The sequence below is a fragment of the Amphiprion ocellaris genome, chromosome 24 (genome assembly GCF_022539595.1).
Source record: "Amphiprion ocellaris isolate individual 3 ecotype Okinawa chromosome 24, ASM2253959v1, whole genome shotgun sequence".
NCBI lineage: Eukaryota > Metazoa > Chordata > Actinopteri > Pomacentridae > Amphiprion > Amphiprion ocellaris.
Window position 1 is genome coordinate 17,685,928 of NC_072789.1, and position 13,688 is coordinate 17,699,615.

Sequence of the window (13,688 nt, forward strand, 5' to 3'; positions counted from 1 at the left end):
TCTAAAGTGTGACCTCTGTCATGTCTAGGCACATCAACGTGCTGTTTCAGATCAAAGCAGTCAAGAACTTGCAGAAATTCTTCCACAATGTGATTGGATGAGGAGTCCACATGAATGTTAAAATCTCCCAGAATTAAAATATTTGTTGTTGTAGAACAGAATGACATTAATAGGTCATGTATTTCTGAGAGAAAAAGTGAATTTGGCTTAGGTGGCCGGTAAATAAGGATTACTGTTACCCGAGTGGGATGCTCGCATTTGAATGCTAGGCACTCAAAGGTAGATGTATTTGGTACTGGCACTGGGGTCAATCGGATGTCTGACCGATATATCACAGCCAGGCCTCCATATCCCTGACGGCCAGTGGTACGGGCTCTCTCCAGGTAGGCATAACCAGTAGGGCAGGCCTCATTTAACTCTGAGTATTGTTCAGGTTTGTGCCAGATCTCAGTAAGACACATGAGGTCAATCCTATTGTCCAGAATGTGACTATGAAGCAAACAGGCTTTATTTCCCAGTGACTGGGCATTCCACAGTTCCAGCTTAGTATGAGAAGGGGATGACAATTTTGACAGTGGGCGGAGAAAACTAAAATCCACTCCAGATTTTCCACCCGTCTTCATCCCGTTCAGGGGAGAAGGGCAGAGGATGGTCCCATGATCCACTCCAGGAATTTCAGCAAACTTCCTCCTCACCAAAGCTTCAATTGGTCCATAGCTGTCGGTGTTCCGATGACGTATTGACTGTGCGCCACTTCGAGCAGGGAGCCGGGACCAGAACAATGGTATGAACTCACCACCGTTTCTGGAATAAGTATATCCACGACGGGACCCCCTATGTACATAGCGGGGTCGGCGAAGGATTCCCAGTTGCTTGATGACAGCAGAGTCCACCGAGGCAGAAGCACGGGTATTAATGGCGAGGAGCCGTGCCGGCGAGTACCTGAGCATGTTGCCACTGAGAGGAGATGGCTAATGCCGGCATTAGCTGGTGTCCCCCAAGTGATCGTGTTATCCAGAGGGTTGGCCACGGCAAAATTTCTTTGGTATCTCCAGTAGTGGGACAGAGTATCCAGTAGCAGAGCTCTGGGGCTGTTGGCAACAGGGGTTCTCAGTCCTTCTCAGTCGGTGTTTGAGAACAGTAGCAAAGGTAAGAGAAACTTGGTCCCTAGTCGCTTAGGCCATTACTTGAAAGTCATTGGTTTTTAGCAGTTTTTGGTGGGGGAGAAGCGGCGACAGTCACGCCAGCGTCCTCTCCCCTCGCACATACACATGAGAAGACGTCTGCTTGCATTTGCTCTCAGTTCAGAGAATGTCCTGAGAAGCTCTGGGGCCTCATTTATAAAACATTGCGTAGGATCCACACTAAAAGTTTGACTACGCCGAAAACCTGAAATAGGCGTACGCCAAAAAATATCCTGATTTATAAAACCGTGCGTACGCACAACTGCACGCAATTTCCCATTTATAAATCACACTCCAGCTGGAAGATTGCGCAGGTGGATCCACCTCACATCCCGCCCACGACACACCCACATTTTACCATGAATGGTCAATGCAAAGTAACTCATGAATGTATTTCCATATAAACAAGCTGCTGATCCACGGCATTTTACGCTCAGTCACGGCAGAAAAAAGAAAAGGAAATTTTTCGGAGACCGAGATAGAGGTGCTTGTGGATGAGGTGAAGGCCAGGAAGAGTATTTTGTTTGGTGGTCATAGTAGTGGCATCACTAACAAAAGAAAAGGCACCGAGTGGCAGCACGTTGTCACCTCTGTCAACAGTGTGAGTTCCACAGAGAGAACTGTGGCAGAGGTGAAAAAGAAGTGGTCTGATTTGAAGGTGGAGGCCAAGAAGAGAGTGACATGCCATCGCCAAAGCATGTCTGCTACAGGTGGAGGTAGAGGCAAACCTGAGCCCACACCTCTGGACAGCAGGATAGCATCCATCCTCGGGACGGCCAGCGGTGTGGAATCGTGTCAGAGAAGGAAGGAGACACCGATTTGGCAGAGCCCACAGAGGAGACCGGTAAAGTACAGTTTTATCTGTTTATTAAATGTATTAAATATTTAAATGGACTTGTAAAAAGGCAGTGGACTTATGCTTTTTGTCCTTCGTCACTCTAGAGTTGGAAACGCTGGCTGACGAGGAGGTTCCGACCACAGCGTGTCCTGTCAGCGTGGATGAAGCCTGGCTGTCCCCAGTACAACTACATCCCGAGACCATGGCACACCCAGAAGTGGTCGGATCCTGACAGACAGAGTCCTACAATCACAAAGGGACACCATCGGTGCCATAAATGAAGTGCGGGATGAGCTCCAGCAAATACGCACAGTAATGAACAACATGTGGGAGGTCCTGTCTGACATTGCCGCGTCTATTAAAGATCTTGTTAAAAAAAAATAAAAAATTAAACGTACTTTCGGTCTTATTGTAAACGCTGCATAACACCCCGGCTCTACAAGTGTAATATGTGATGACAATAAAGGTTTGGGATCAATCTGGCTTCAATTCACCACCTCACCGTCTGGCACTGCCGTTCCCTCTGTCTCCAAAATGTCCGTAAGCAAGCATCAAAGTTGGCGCAGTGGTGCGCATATTCTCACGCCACGTTTATTTTTATAAATCACAACCTTTGCGTTAGAAGTGGCGTACGTAACTTTCTAGCCCCGTTTTGTGCGTACGCAAGCTTTATAAATGAGGCCCCAGGTCTCTACCTGGACAGTTACCTGAGAAGCTCTGGCCTCTACCTGGACGTTTACCTGAGAAGCTCTGGTCTCTACCTGGATGGTTTTACCTGCGAAGCTGTAGTCTCTACCTGGACATTTACCTGAGAAGCTCTGGTCTCTACCTGGATGGTTTTACCTGAGAAGCTCTGGTCTCTACCTGGATGGTTTTACCTGCGAAGCTCTGGTCTCTACCTGGATGGTTACCTGAGAAGCTCTGGTCTCTACCTGGATAGTTTTACCTGCAAAGCCCCGGGGTCTACCTGGACGGTTACCTGAGAACCTCTGGTCTCTACCTGGATGGTTTTACCTGAGAAGCCCTGGTCTCTACCTGGATGGTTACCTGAGAAGCTCTGGTCTCTACCTGGACGTTTACCTGAGAAGCTCTGGTCTCTACCTGGATAGTTTTACCTGCAAAGCCCCGGGGTCTACCTGGACAGTTACCTGAGAACCTCTGGTCTCTACCTGGATGGTTTTACCTGAGAAGCTCTGGTCTCTACCTGGATGGTTACCTGAGAAGCTCTGGTCTCTACCTGGATGGTTTTACCTGAGAAGCTTTAGTCTCTACCTGTACAGTTACCTGAGACGCTCTGGTCTCTACCTGGATGGTTTTACCTGAGAAGCTTTAGTCTCTACCTGTACAGTTACCTGAGACGCTCTGGTCTCTACCTGGATGTTTACCTGAGAACCTCTGGTCTCTACCTGGATGGTTTTACCTGAGAAGCTCTGGTCTCTACCTGGATGGTTACCTGAGAAGCCCTGGTCTCTACCTGGATGGTTTTACCTGAGAAGCTCTGGTCTGTACCTGGACGTTTACCTGAGAACCTCTGGTCTCTACCTGGATGGTTTTACCTGCGAAGCTCTGGTCTCTACCTGGACGGTTACCTGAGAAGCTCTGGTCTCTACCTGGACGGTTACCTGAGAACCTCTGGTCTCTACCTGGATGGTTACCTGAGAAGCCCTGGTCTCTACCTGGACGTTTACCTGAGAAGCTCTGGTCTCTACCTGGAAGGTTACCTAACAAGCTCTGGTCTCTACCTGGATGTTTACCTGAGAAGCTCTGGTGTCTACCTGGACGTTTACCTGAGAAGGTCTGGTCTCTACTTGAATGTTTACCTGAGAAGCTCTGGTCTCTACCTGGACGTTTACCTGAGAAGCTCTGGTCTCAGAGGTCTACCTGGATGGTTACCTGAGAAGCTCTGGTCTCTACCTGTGTGGTTACCTGAGAAGGTCTGGTCTCTACCTGGACAGTTACCTGAGAAGGTCTGGTCACAGAAGCGACAGTTGTAGCAGGGTTCAGCTCCTTCCACTGAGTGCGTCTGCAGGTGTCTCAGGAGCTGGGTCTGAGAGCTGAATGTCTGGTCGCACACGGTGCAGGTGAGGTCGGGCAGCCGGTGCTGTAGCCGGTGGGTGTCCCTCTCCTTTGCCGACTCGAACACCTTCTGGCACCTGCTACAGGTAAACCCTCCCTTGTCCAGATGGGTCTGCTTGTGATTGGTAAGGCTGGACAGGTGGTGGAACTCCTTGTCACACTGGCCGCAGTGGTAGACGGGACGCGCCCGGTGGCTTCTCTGGTGCGACAGCAGCTCGGCTTTGGTCTTGAAGACGGCGTTGCACTGGAAGCAGGAGTGGGTCCTGGGGGGGCGGGGCTCCGGGGGGCGGGGCTCCGGGGGGCGGGGTTCTTTGTCCCCGCCGTTGGCTCCACCCTGCAGGGTCCCGGTCGACATTAAGGACGAACCGCAGGACTTGTTGGTGCGCAGGTGTCGAATGACCTGCAGAGAGTCGGACACAGAGTTCAGGTCGATGTGACACGAGTTTATAAAACTAAAGTTAATCAAAACTGATTCATCAAACCTGATTTATCAAACCTGATTTATCAAACTCAAGTTTATGAAACCTGATTAATCAAACCTGATTAATCAAACCTGATTTATCAAATTCAAGTTTATGAAACCTGATTAATCAAACCTGATTAATCAAACCTGATTAATCAAACCTGATTAATCAAACCTGATTCATCAAGATTCAGAGGTTTATTGTCATGTGCACAGACATTAGGTATTTACAATGAAAGTTATTTTGCTGATCCTCCTTAACCAAATGACACAATATATAAAAGTGTCTAAATCAAAGCTCAGTCTTCAGGTCAGACTGTGTTCAGTAAACCTGAGTTCAGGGTTAGGGCGTTTATAGTGGCTTTGTCTGTTTCAATTTTTTTCTGTAGAAGCTAAACTGGTTTTCTATTTGTTGTGTTTTAATCGCTACTGGTTTATTATTTGTGTGTTTTTGTGTCGTTGTGAATGTTTGTGTTGTCAGGTCTCTGACCAGTTTAAATAAAGTTTCTACAAACACATGTTCTTTCTGATCATTCTGAATAAAACACCACAGATCACCTGGGCTCATGAACAGGTGAGTACCTGAGAGCGGTAGATGAAACATTTCCCACACTGAGGACACTTGTGAGCCACCCGCTGGGAATTATGGGAAATGCTGTACAGAGCGTTGGCTGTGACCTCAGAGGAGGAATGATCTGATTGGTTGACTGGAAAGACAGAAAAAAAGCTTTAATTCAGGTCACGTGTGTGTGTGTGTGTGCGTGCGTGCGTGCGTGCGTGTGTGCGTGTTACCTGTACCCTTGGATTGGTCAGCAGAGTTTCCAGGTGAGTCCTTCAACCTGACAGAAGAAAGTGATTAGTATCCAGGTGAACCTCTCACCTGTCCTCCTCCAGGACTACAGTAAACCTCTCACCTGTCCTCCTCCAGGACTACAGTAAACCTCTCACCTGTCCTCCTCCAGGACTACAGTAAACCTCTCACCTGTCCTCCTCCAGGACTACAGTGAACCTCTCACCTGTCCTCCTCCAGTAATACAGTAAACCTCTCACCTGTCCTCCTCCAGGACTATAGTAAACCTCTCACCTGTCCTCCTCCAGGCCTACATGTGTGACTGGACATCCGTTACTGTCTGCTGCTGAGCTCTCATTGGGCATCTCTGGGCTCCCTGGTGACTCGTTCTGACCAATCACAGCGTCCTGTACATTGTCCTGCTCGTCCTCCGTCATCACCACCACCTCCACCTTCACCAGCTCCACATCCAGCTGCACCGGGCCGTCTGATTGGATGACAGTGTCAGCGGTAGGAGGATCAGGATTGGTCAGGTTGGTGAAAAGGGGGTGGGACCAGGCGGACAGGAGGGTCTTCTCAGCATCACAGGTAACTGAAGGTAACAACAGAATCAGTCAAGAACATCTGAACTACCTCTGTGTGACCAGGTATTATTACCTGTGTGTGATCAGTTACCTGTGTGTGATTTCCTACCTGTGTGTGATTTCCTACCTGTGTGTGATCAGTTACCTGTGTGTGATTTCCGACCTGTGGTGGTGGCTCGTCCTGCTAAACTGCTCTGATTGGTCAGCAGCTCCCTCAGGTCTTCCCTGTCGGCCTCCTGCAGACAGTCATCCAGGCCAGCAGGGGCAGCACTGAGCCAAGAGGCCGCCTGATCAACAGGAATGAGGTTACAGAGAGCAGCTGCTGTTTCATTTACTTTGCATAATAACATTACTGAGTTTTAATCATGTGGTCCAAAAATAAAAACTTACAGTTCTGACTCTGCATCAATATCCAGATTTTTTACCGTTTCCTGCATTTCTATCCAGATTAGATCAGAGTGAGAATCTGAAACCTGGTGATGAACCCCACTATGAGGACCTACTTCTGGGTGGAAGGATTCACCTGCTTGAAGTCTGGGACGGGGAACATCTGGTCGATCCTGGAAAGGAAGTCTGATATGAAGGACTGGAGGGCCGAGTCAAAGCTCTGGTTGAAGACCTCCTGGAGGACACAGAGAGACACTGCTGGGACTGGTAGTTTATATCGATACTGATGGAGGACTGGTAGTTCACGTTAATGCTGATGGAGGACTGGTAGTTCACGTTAATGCTGATGATGGAGGACTGGTAGTTCATGTTAATACTGATGGAGGACTGGTAGTTCATGTTAATACTTATGGAGGGCTGGTAGTTCATGTTAATACTGATGGAGGACTGGTAGTTCATGCTAATGATGATGGAGGACTGGTAGATCATGTTAATACTGATGGAGGACTGGTAGTTCATGTTAATACTTATGGAGGGCTGGTAGTTCATGTTAATACTTATGGAGGACTGGTAGTTCATGTTAATGATGATGGAGAACTGGTAGTTCATGTTAATACTTATGGAGGACTGGTAGTTCATGTTAATACTTATGGAGGGCTGGTAGTTCATGTTAATACTGATGGAGGACTGGTAGTTCATGTTAATGATGATGGAGGACTGGTAGTTCATGTTAATACTTATGGAGGGCTGGTAGTTCATGTTAATGCTGATGGAGGACTGGTAGTTCATGTTAATGCTGATGGAGGACTGGTAGTTCATGTTAATGCTGATGGAGGACTGGTAGTTCATGTTAATGCTGATGGAGGACTGGTAGTTCATGTTAATACTGATGGAGGACTGGTAGTTCATGTTAATACTTATGGAGAGCTGGTAGTTCATGTTAATACTTATGGAGGGCTGGTAGTTCATGTTAATGCTGATGGAGGACTGGTAGTTCATGTTAATGCTGATTGAGGACTGGTAGTTCATGTTAATACTGATGGAGGACTGGTAGTTCATGGTAATGCTGATGATGGAGGACTGGTAGTTCATGTTAATACTGATGGAGGACTGGTAGTTCATGTTAATACTGATGGAGGACTGGTAGTTCATGTTAATGCTGATGGAGGACTGGTAGTTCATGTTAATGCTGATGGAGGACTGGTAGTTCATGTTAATACTGATGGAGGACTGGTAGTTCATGTTAATACTGATGGAGGACTGGTAGTTCATGTTAATGCTGATGGAGGACTGGTAGTTCATGTTAATGCTGATGGAGGACTGGTACTTCATGTTAATGCTGATGGAGGACTGGTAGTTCATGTTAATGCTTATGGAGGACTGGTAGTTCATGTTAATGGGTTCAGGGCAGCACTGACCTGTAGGAGGCGCTGAGTGTCGGCTGGACTCTGCTTCAGTTTGTTGCTGAGAGTTACCAGAGCAGAGCAACGTTCATCAACCTCCTGGTCCAGCTGCTGACAGAAACTCCATGTCACTATGTTTTAATCCTCCATATCCTAGAATCCCCTGCAGCCCAGTCACATGTTTACAGCTGAATCCACTCATTCAGGTTGCTGTTCAACAACGTCACAGAATAGCCTTTAATACTGTATTTAATGAGCTCAGAGAGAAGCTGGAAATCTCACTAACAGCAGAAAACAGTCACCATTGAGAACCATGTTCACCAGTTAGACTGACTAGAATCACAGCTGGACTCACTTTGGTTCTCTTAGGTTCTACTGAGGAGCCTGAATCTTAAATATTAGTTTCTGATCATCAGAGGAAACAGGCTGTTCTACTGAAAGGATGCTGGTTACTGTGAGGTGAACTCTACTCTCTGTTGATATACTCTATGTGACGATGTACTCTGTGATGATGATGATGTACTCTATGATGATGATGATGTACTCCGTGTGATGATGAAGGAATCTACGTGATGATGATGATGTACTCTGTGTGATGATTATGTAATCTGTGTGATGATGATGATGATGTACTCTGTGTGATGATGATGATGATGATGATGATGATGTACTCTGTGATGATGATGTAATCTGTGTGGTGATGATGATGTACTCTGTGTGATGATGATGTACTCTGTGTGATGATGATGTAATCTGTGTGGTGATGATGATGTACTCTGTGTGATGATGATGTACTCTGTGTGATGATGTAATCTGTGTGATGATGATGTACTCTGTGTGATGATGATGTACTCTGTGTGATGATGATGTAATCTGTGTGATGATGATGATGATGTACTCTGTGTGATGATGATGTACTCTGTGTGATGATGATGTACTCTGTGTGATGATGATGTAATCTGTGTGATGATGATGATGATGTACTCTGTGTGATGATGATGATGATGTACTCTGTGTGATGATGATGATGATGTACTCTGTGTGATCATGATGTACTCTGTGTGATGATGATGATGATGTACTCTGTGTGATGATGATGTAATCTGTGTGATGATGATGATGTACTCTGTGTGATGATGATGTAATCTGTGTGATGATGATGATGTACTCTCTGTGATGGTGATGCACTCTGTGTGATGATGATGATGATGATTAGAGGTCCACCGATACATCGGCCGGCCGATGTTTTGGGCCGATATATGGACTTTTTCCAAAATCAGCCATCGGCCGATTTTTACAAATAAAAAGCCGATTTGTGATCAGGCACCCGTACGGGCAGCTGCCGCGACCGCTTTTCCCTTAGAAGGACCCCCGGCACTCAGAGAGCGGAGCATGAGCAGAGCATGAGGGGAGCGAGTGAGCCAGGCAACAACAAGCCTCGCTCCACACCTGCTTATTTTGTAAAAACAACAGATAAGAGACTTGTTTCTTGGTAAGAGAGAAAATGCAATGTTGATTTAGCCTTTAAAAGTCTTTACTGTGTGATCATCAAACTGTAAAAGTTAGCTGTTTAAGTTTTAGTGTCAGCCTCAGGCATACAAGCGAGAAAGTGAAAGTAAATCTGTGGATGCACTGTGTGTGTGTGTGTGGTGCGCGCCTATGCCCAGAACGAGGCTGCTGCACGTCCCTCATCTTCACACCCAGCGTCCGTGTGTTTATATTATCTAATTATACTAGCAGCCCCCCACCCCCGCTTTCACCTGGCGCACCCTAACCCTAACCCTTTTAGTGTTTAAATTGCCTTTTGTAATCGATGTGCTTAAAAAAAAAAAAAAAAAAAAAAGGATATCGGCCTTAAAAATCAGCTTCTACAATCGGCTTTAGATATCGGCCATTGGCTGAAAATTTTTTAAAAAATCGGTATCGGCATTGACCTTTAAAAATCCCATATCGGTCGACCTCTAATGATGATGTACTCTGTGTGATGATGATGTAATCTGTGTGATGATGATGATGCACTCTGTGTGATGATGATGATGTACTGTGTGTGATGATGATGCACTCTGTGTGATGATGATGATGACGCACTCTGTGTGATGATGATGCACTCTGTGTGATAATGATGATGATGCACTCTGTGTGATGATGATGATGTACTGTGTGTGATGATGATGCACTCTGTGTGATGATGATGTACTCCATGTGATGATGATGTATTGTGTGTGATGATGATGGTGTACGCTGTGTGATGATGATGATGTACTCTGTGATGATGATGATGTACTCCGTGAGATGATGAAGGACTCTGTGTGATGATGATGTAATCTGTGTGATGATGATGATGATGATGATGTACTCTGTGTGATGATTATGTAATCTGTGTGATGATGAAATCTGTGTGATGATGATGGACTCTGTGTGATGATGATGATTATGATGATGCACTCTGTGTGATGATGATGATGATGTACTCCGTGTGATGATGATATAATCTGTGTGACGATGATGATGATGATGATGCACTCTGTGTGATGATTATGTAATCTGTGTGATGATGATGATGTACTCTGTGTGATGATGATGATTATGATGATGCACTCTGTGTGATGATGATGATGAAGGACTCTGTGTGATGATGATGTAATCTGTGTGATGATGATGATGATGATGATGTACTCTGTGTGATGATTATGTATTCTGTGTGATGATGAAATCTGTGTGATGATGATGATGTAATCTGGGTGATGACGATGCACTCTGTGTGATGATGATGTAATCTGTGTGATGATGATGGACTCTGTGTGATGATGATGATTATGATGATGCACTCTGTGTGATGATGATGATGATGTACTCCGTGTGATGATGATATAATCTGTGTGACGATGATGATGATGATGATGGACTCTGTGTGATGATGACGTAATCTGTGTGATGATGATGTACTCTGTGTGATGATGATGATTATGATTATGATGATGCACTCTGTGTGATGATGATGATGATGTACTCTGTGTGATGATGATGATGCACTCTGTGTGACGATGATGATGATGATGCACTCTGTGTGGTGATGATGATGTACTCTGTGTGATGATGATGTACTCTGTGTGATGATGATGATGCACTCTGTGTGACGATGATGATGATGATGATGATGCACTCTGTGTGGTGATGATGATGTACTCTGTGTGATGATGATGATGTACTCTGTGTTCTTATCTGTAATATGGACACAGTTAACAGGACAAAATGTGGAATCAGTGGAGTTGGTCCTCACCATTGCCCCGGAGACAGACCGGATCCTGTCCAGGTGTTTGTGGACGGCAGGTGAGTCGGGATCCAACAGGGTCACCTGAAGAACCTACACAGTTAGTCAGGACCAACACGTTCAGCTCAGAAACCTCTACATGTGATCTGGTTTAATAAACATTTTTATTTCCATGATTTGAAAATGTTCTTCGTTTCCAAAACAAAGCTGGAAACAGGAACTGACGTGTTTACCATTTACTGGTGTTGCTTTTATACTTCTCTACATTTTAGAGAGATTATTCTCACCTCTCGTGACAAAAACAATGTATCATCATCTAAAGTCGTTTTTATGAATAAATTAGTAACTATTATAATATATACTTTCAGAAAACGTGACGGATGTGACTTCATTTATTCCTTTTTTACACTCTCAAGACTCTGGGCTCATTTCTCACTTCAACGTAGCCAGCTAGCTAGTTAGTTAGTTAGTTAACTGGTTAGTTGGTTGGCTAGTGAGTTAGTTGGTTAGTTGGTTGGTTGGTAAATGAGTTAGTTGGTGAGTTAGTTAAATACCCACCTTGGCCCTCAGAGCCAGCAGCAGCAGATTCCTCTGTCGCTCCGTTAGCAGCTGGGGGATGGCATCGGTAACCATGGAAACAAAATCCTCCAGCATCCCATAACGTTTCACGCTCTGTTGGTGAGCAACCTGCCACATTGCAGCCGTCAGCAGGCGGAGAGGAGGGACGAGGAGGCGCAGGGAGGAGAGAGGAAGAGGGGAGGCTGAGGAGGAAGAACTGGAACTTAATATCTGGAGTCAGACTAACTAAACTATTTATTTTATTTATTTATTTATTTATTTAAGATGGGACAGTGCATATTAATCAATGAGTCAAGAAATGTCCACATGTAAATATGCCAGATTTAGCCTCGAGGGCTAATTTTCATCTGTAGTCCCAGGGCAGGTAGGTGTTAAAATGACACAGGACAAGGCCACACAACAGAAAAGTTAAAAGGTTAAAAAGCAAAGACAGTGTAGACAGTAGATTGAAAAGAAAAAACTTACATGCAGATAGCAAAGATAAGACATAATCAAACAATACACAGACCTTAATAAAAAGTAATACTAATAATAGGGAAAAAAAACAAAAAAAACCCAACACATAGGTATTAGTAACATTAGATTAATACACTACATGTCTTTGCTATGGCTGCAGGTTTGATTGTCCAGGAACCAGAGTTTGAGAGCTGTACTGAAGGATTTGAGAGTTGATAAGTTCCTAATGTTTGATGGAACAGTGTTCCATGTTTCAGCTGCCCTCACAGAGAGGCTCAACTTACCAATACTGGAGTCTCTATAGGGGATGTTACAGTCTCCTCTGCTTTGAGAACGTGTTGCTCTACCTGTTTTTAGATGGATAAATTGCTGCAGAGGAGGCGGCGCTAGATTATTAATTATTTTATAGACAAATTCTATGTCATAGAACTTTATAATATTCTCCCAACTAAAGAATTTATACTTAGAGAGAATATGACAGTGATGATAGGAGTTATGCTTTTTATCCAACACCTTGAGAGACTGTTTATAGATTTTTTCTACTGACTGTAAAATTGTTTTATTTGTTCGACTCCAGCTTGTCAAGCAGTATCTTACATGCGAAAGAATCATCGAATAAAAATATGTCTTGGCAGCCTCTGCCGTTAGATTACTTCGAATTTGCCTAAAGGTTGCCATAATGAATTTTAGTTTATTTGTAACTTTTTTAACTTGGGATTTAAATGTAAGTTTACAATCTATAATGATCCCCAGATACTTATATTCTTGTACTACTTTTAGAGTGTACTAACCTGATAATAATCCAGACTAAACTAACCTGATAATAATCCAGACTAACTAAACTGACCTGATAATAATCCAGACTAACTAAACTAACCTGATAATAATCCAGACTAAACTAACCTGGTAATAATCCAGACTAACTAAACTTACCTGATAGTAATCCAGACTAAACTAACCTGATAGTAATCCAGACTAACTAAACTAACCTGATAATAATCCAGACTAACTAACCTGATAGTAATCCAGACTAACTAAACCTAACTAGCATCTAGTCTTCAGTTTTAACTCGAGTCTAGTCTAGTCTCTACCCCTCCACCTCTCTACCTCTTCTGTCCCTCTCAACCCGTCTGCCCAGCAGCAGATGGGTTCCCCACATAAAGAGCTGAGTTCTGCTCAAGGTTTTTTTCCCTGTTAAAAGGGTGTTTTCCTGCCACTGTCTCCTTAGGGCTGCTCTGGGGTTCAGGCATATGGGTTCTGTAAAGCGTCTTGAGACAATTTGACTGTAATTGGTGCTGTATAAACAAAATTTAATTGAATAGTCTTAAGTTTTAACTAGAGTCGAGTCTTCAGTTTTAACTAGAGTCGAGTCTTCAGTTTTAATGAGTCGAGTCTTCAGTTTTAACTAGAGTCTAGTCTTCAGTTTTAATGAGAGTCTAGTCTTCAGTTTTAATGAGAGTCTAGTCTTCAGTTTTAATGAGAGTCTAGTCTTCAGTTTTAATGAGAGTCTAGTCTTCAGGTCACATAGACATTCTAACTAGCGTCTAGTCTTCAGTTTTAACTCGAGTCTAGTCTTCAGTTTTAACTAGAGTCTGGTCTTCAGGTGTCTGCAGCTCGGTCAGTGCTGGTTAACTGGTGATGAATGGTAAATAAATGC

At 44.4% G+C, this 13,688-nt stretch overlaps 1 protein-coding gene across 9 annotated transcripts in view; it reads right to left on the bottom strand.

The window, feature by feature from the left end:
• Positions 1-13,688, bottom strand: part of LOC111587271 (zinc finger protein ZFMSA12A-like) — a 36,612-nt gene that overhangs the window by 9,018 nt on the left and 13,906 nt on the right. For 2 of the 9 annotated variants that reach the window (XM_035942405.2, XM_023297192.3), the window contains 9 exons: positions 11,555-11,757; positions 11,006-11,089; positions 7,741-7,836; positions 6,459-6,557; positions 6,081-6,222; positions 5,646-5,943; positions 5,354-5,400; positions 5,144-5,268; positions 3,982-4,498 (listed from right to left, as the gene is read on the bottom strand). In XM_035942405.2, the coding sequence (XP_035798298.1) occupies positions 3,982-4,498; positions 5,144-5,268; positions 5,354-5,400; positions 5,646-5,943; positions 6,081-6,222; positions 6,459-6,557; positions 7,741-7,836; positions 11,006-11,089; positions 11,555-11,757 (1,611 nt within the window). The remainder of the gene's footprint in view (positions 1-3,981; positions 4,499-5,143; positions 5,269-5,353; positions 5,401-5,645; positions 5,944-6,080; positions 6,223-6,458; positions 6,558-7,740; positions 7,837-11,005; positions 11,090-11,554; positions 11,758-13,688) is intronic. The other 7 variants (XM_035942411.2, XM_035942407.2, XM_035942406.2 and 4 more) reach the window with 7 other exon arrangements.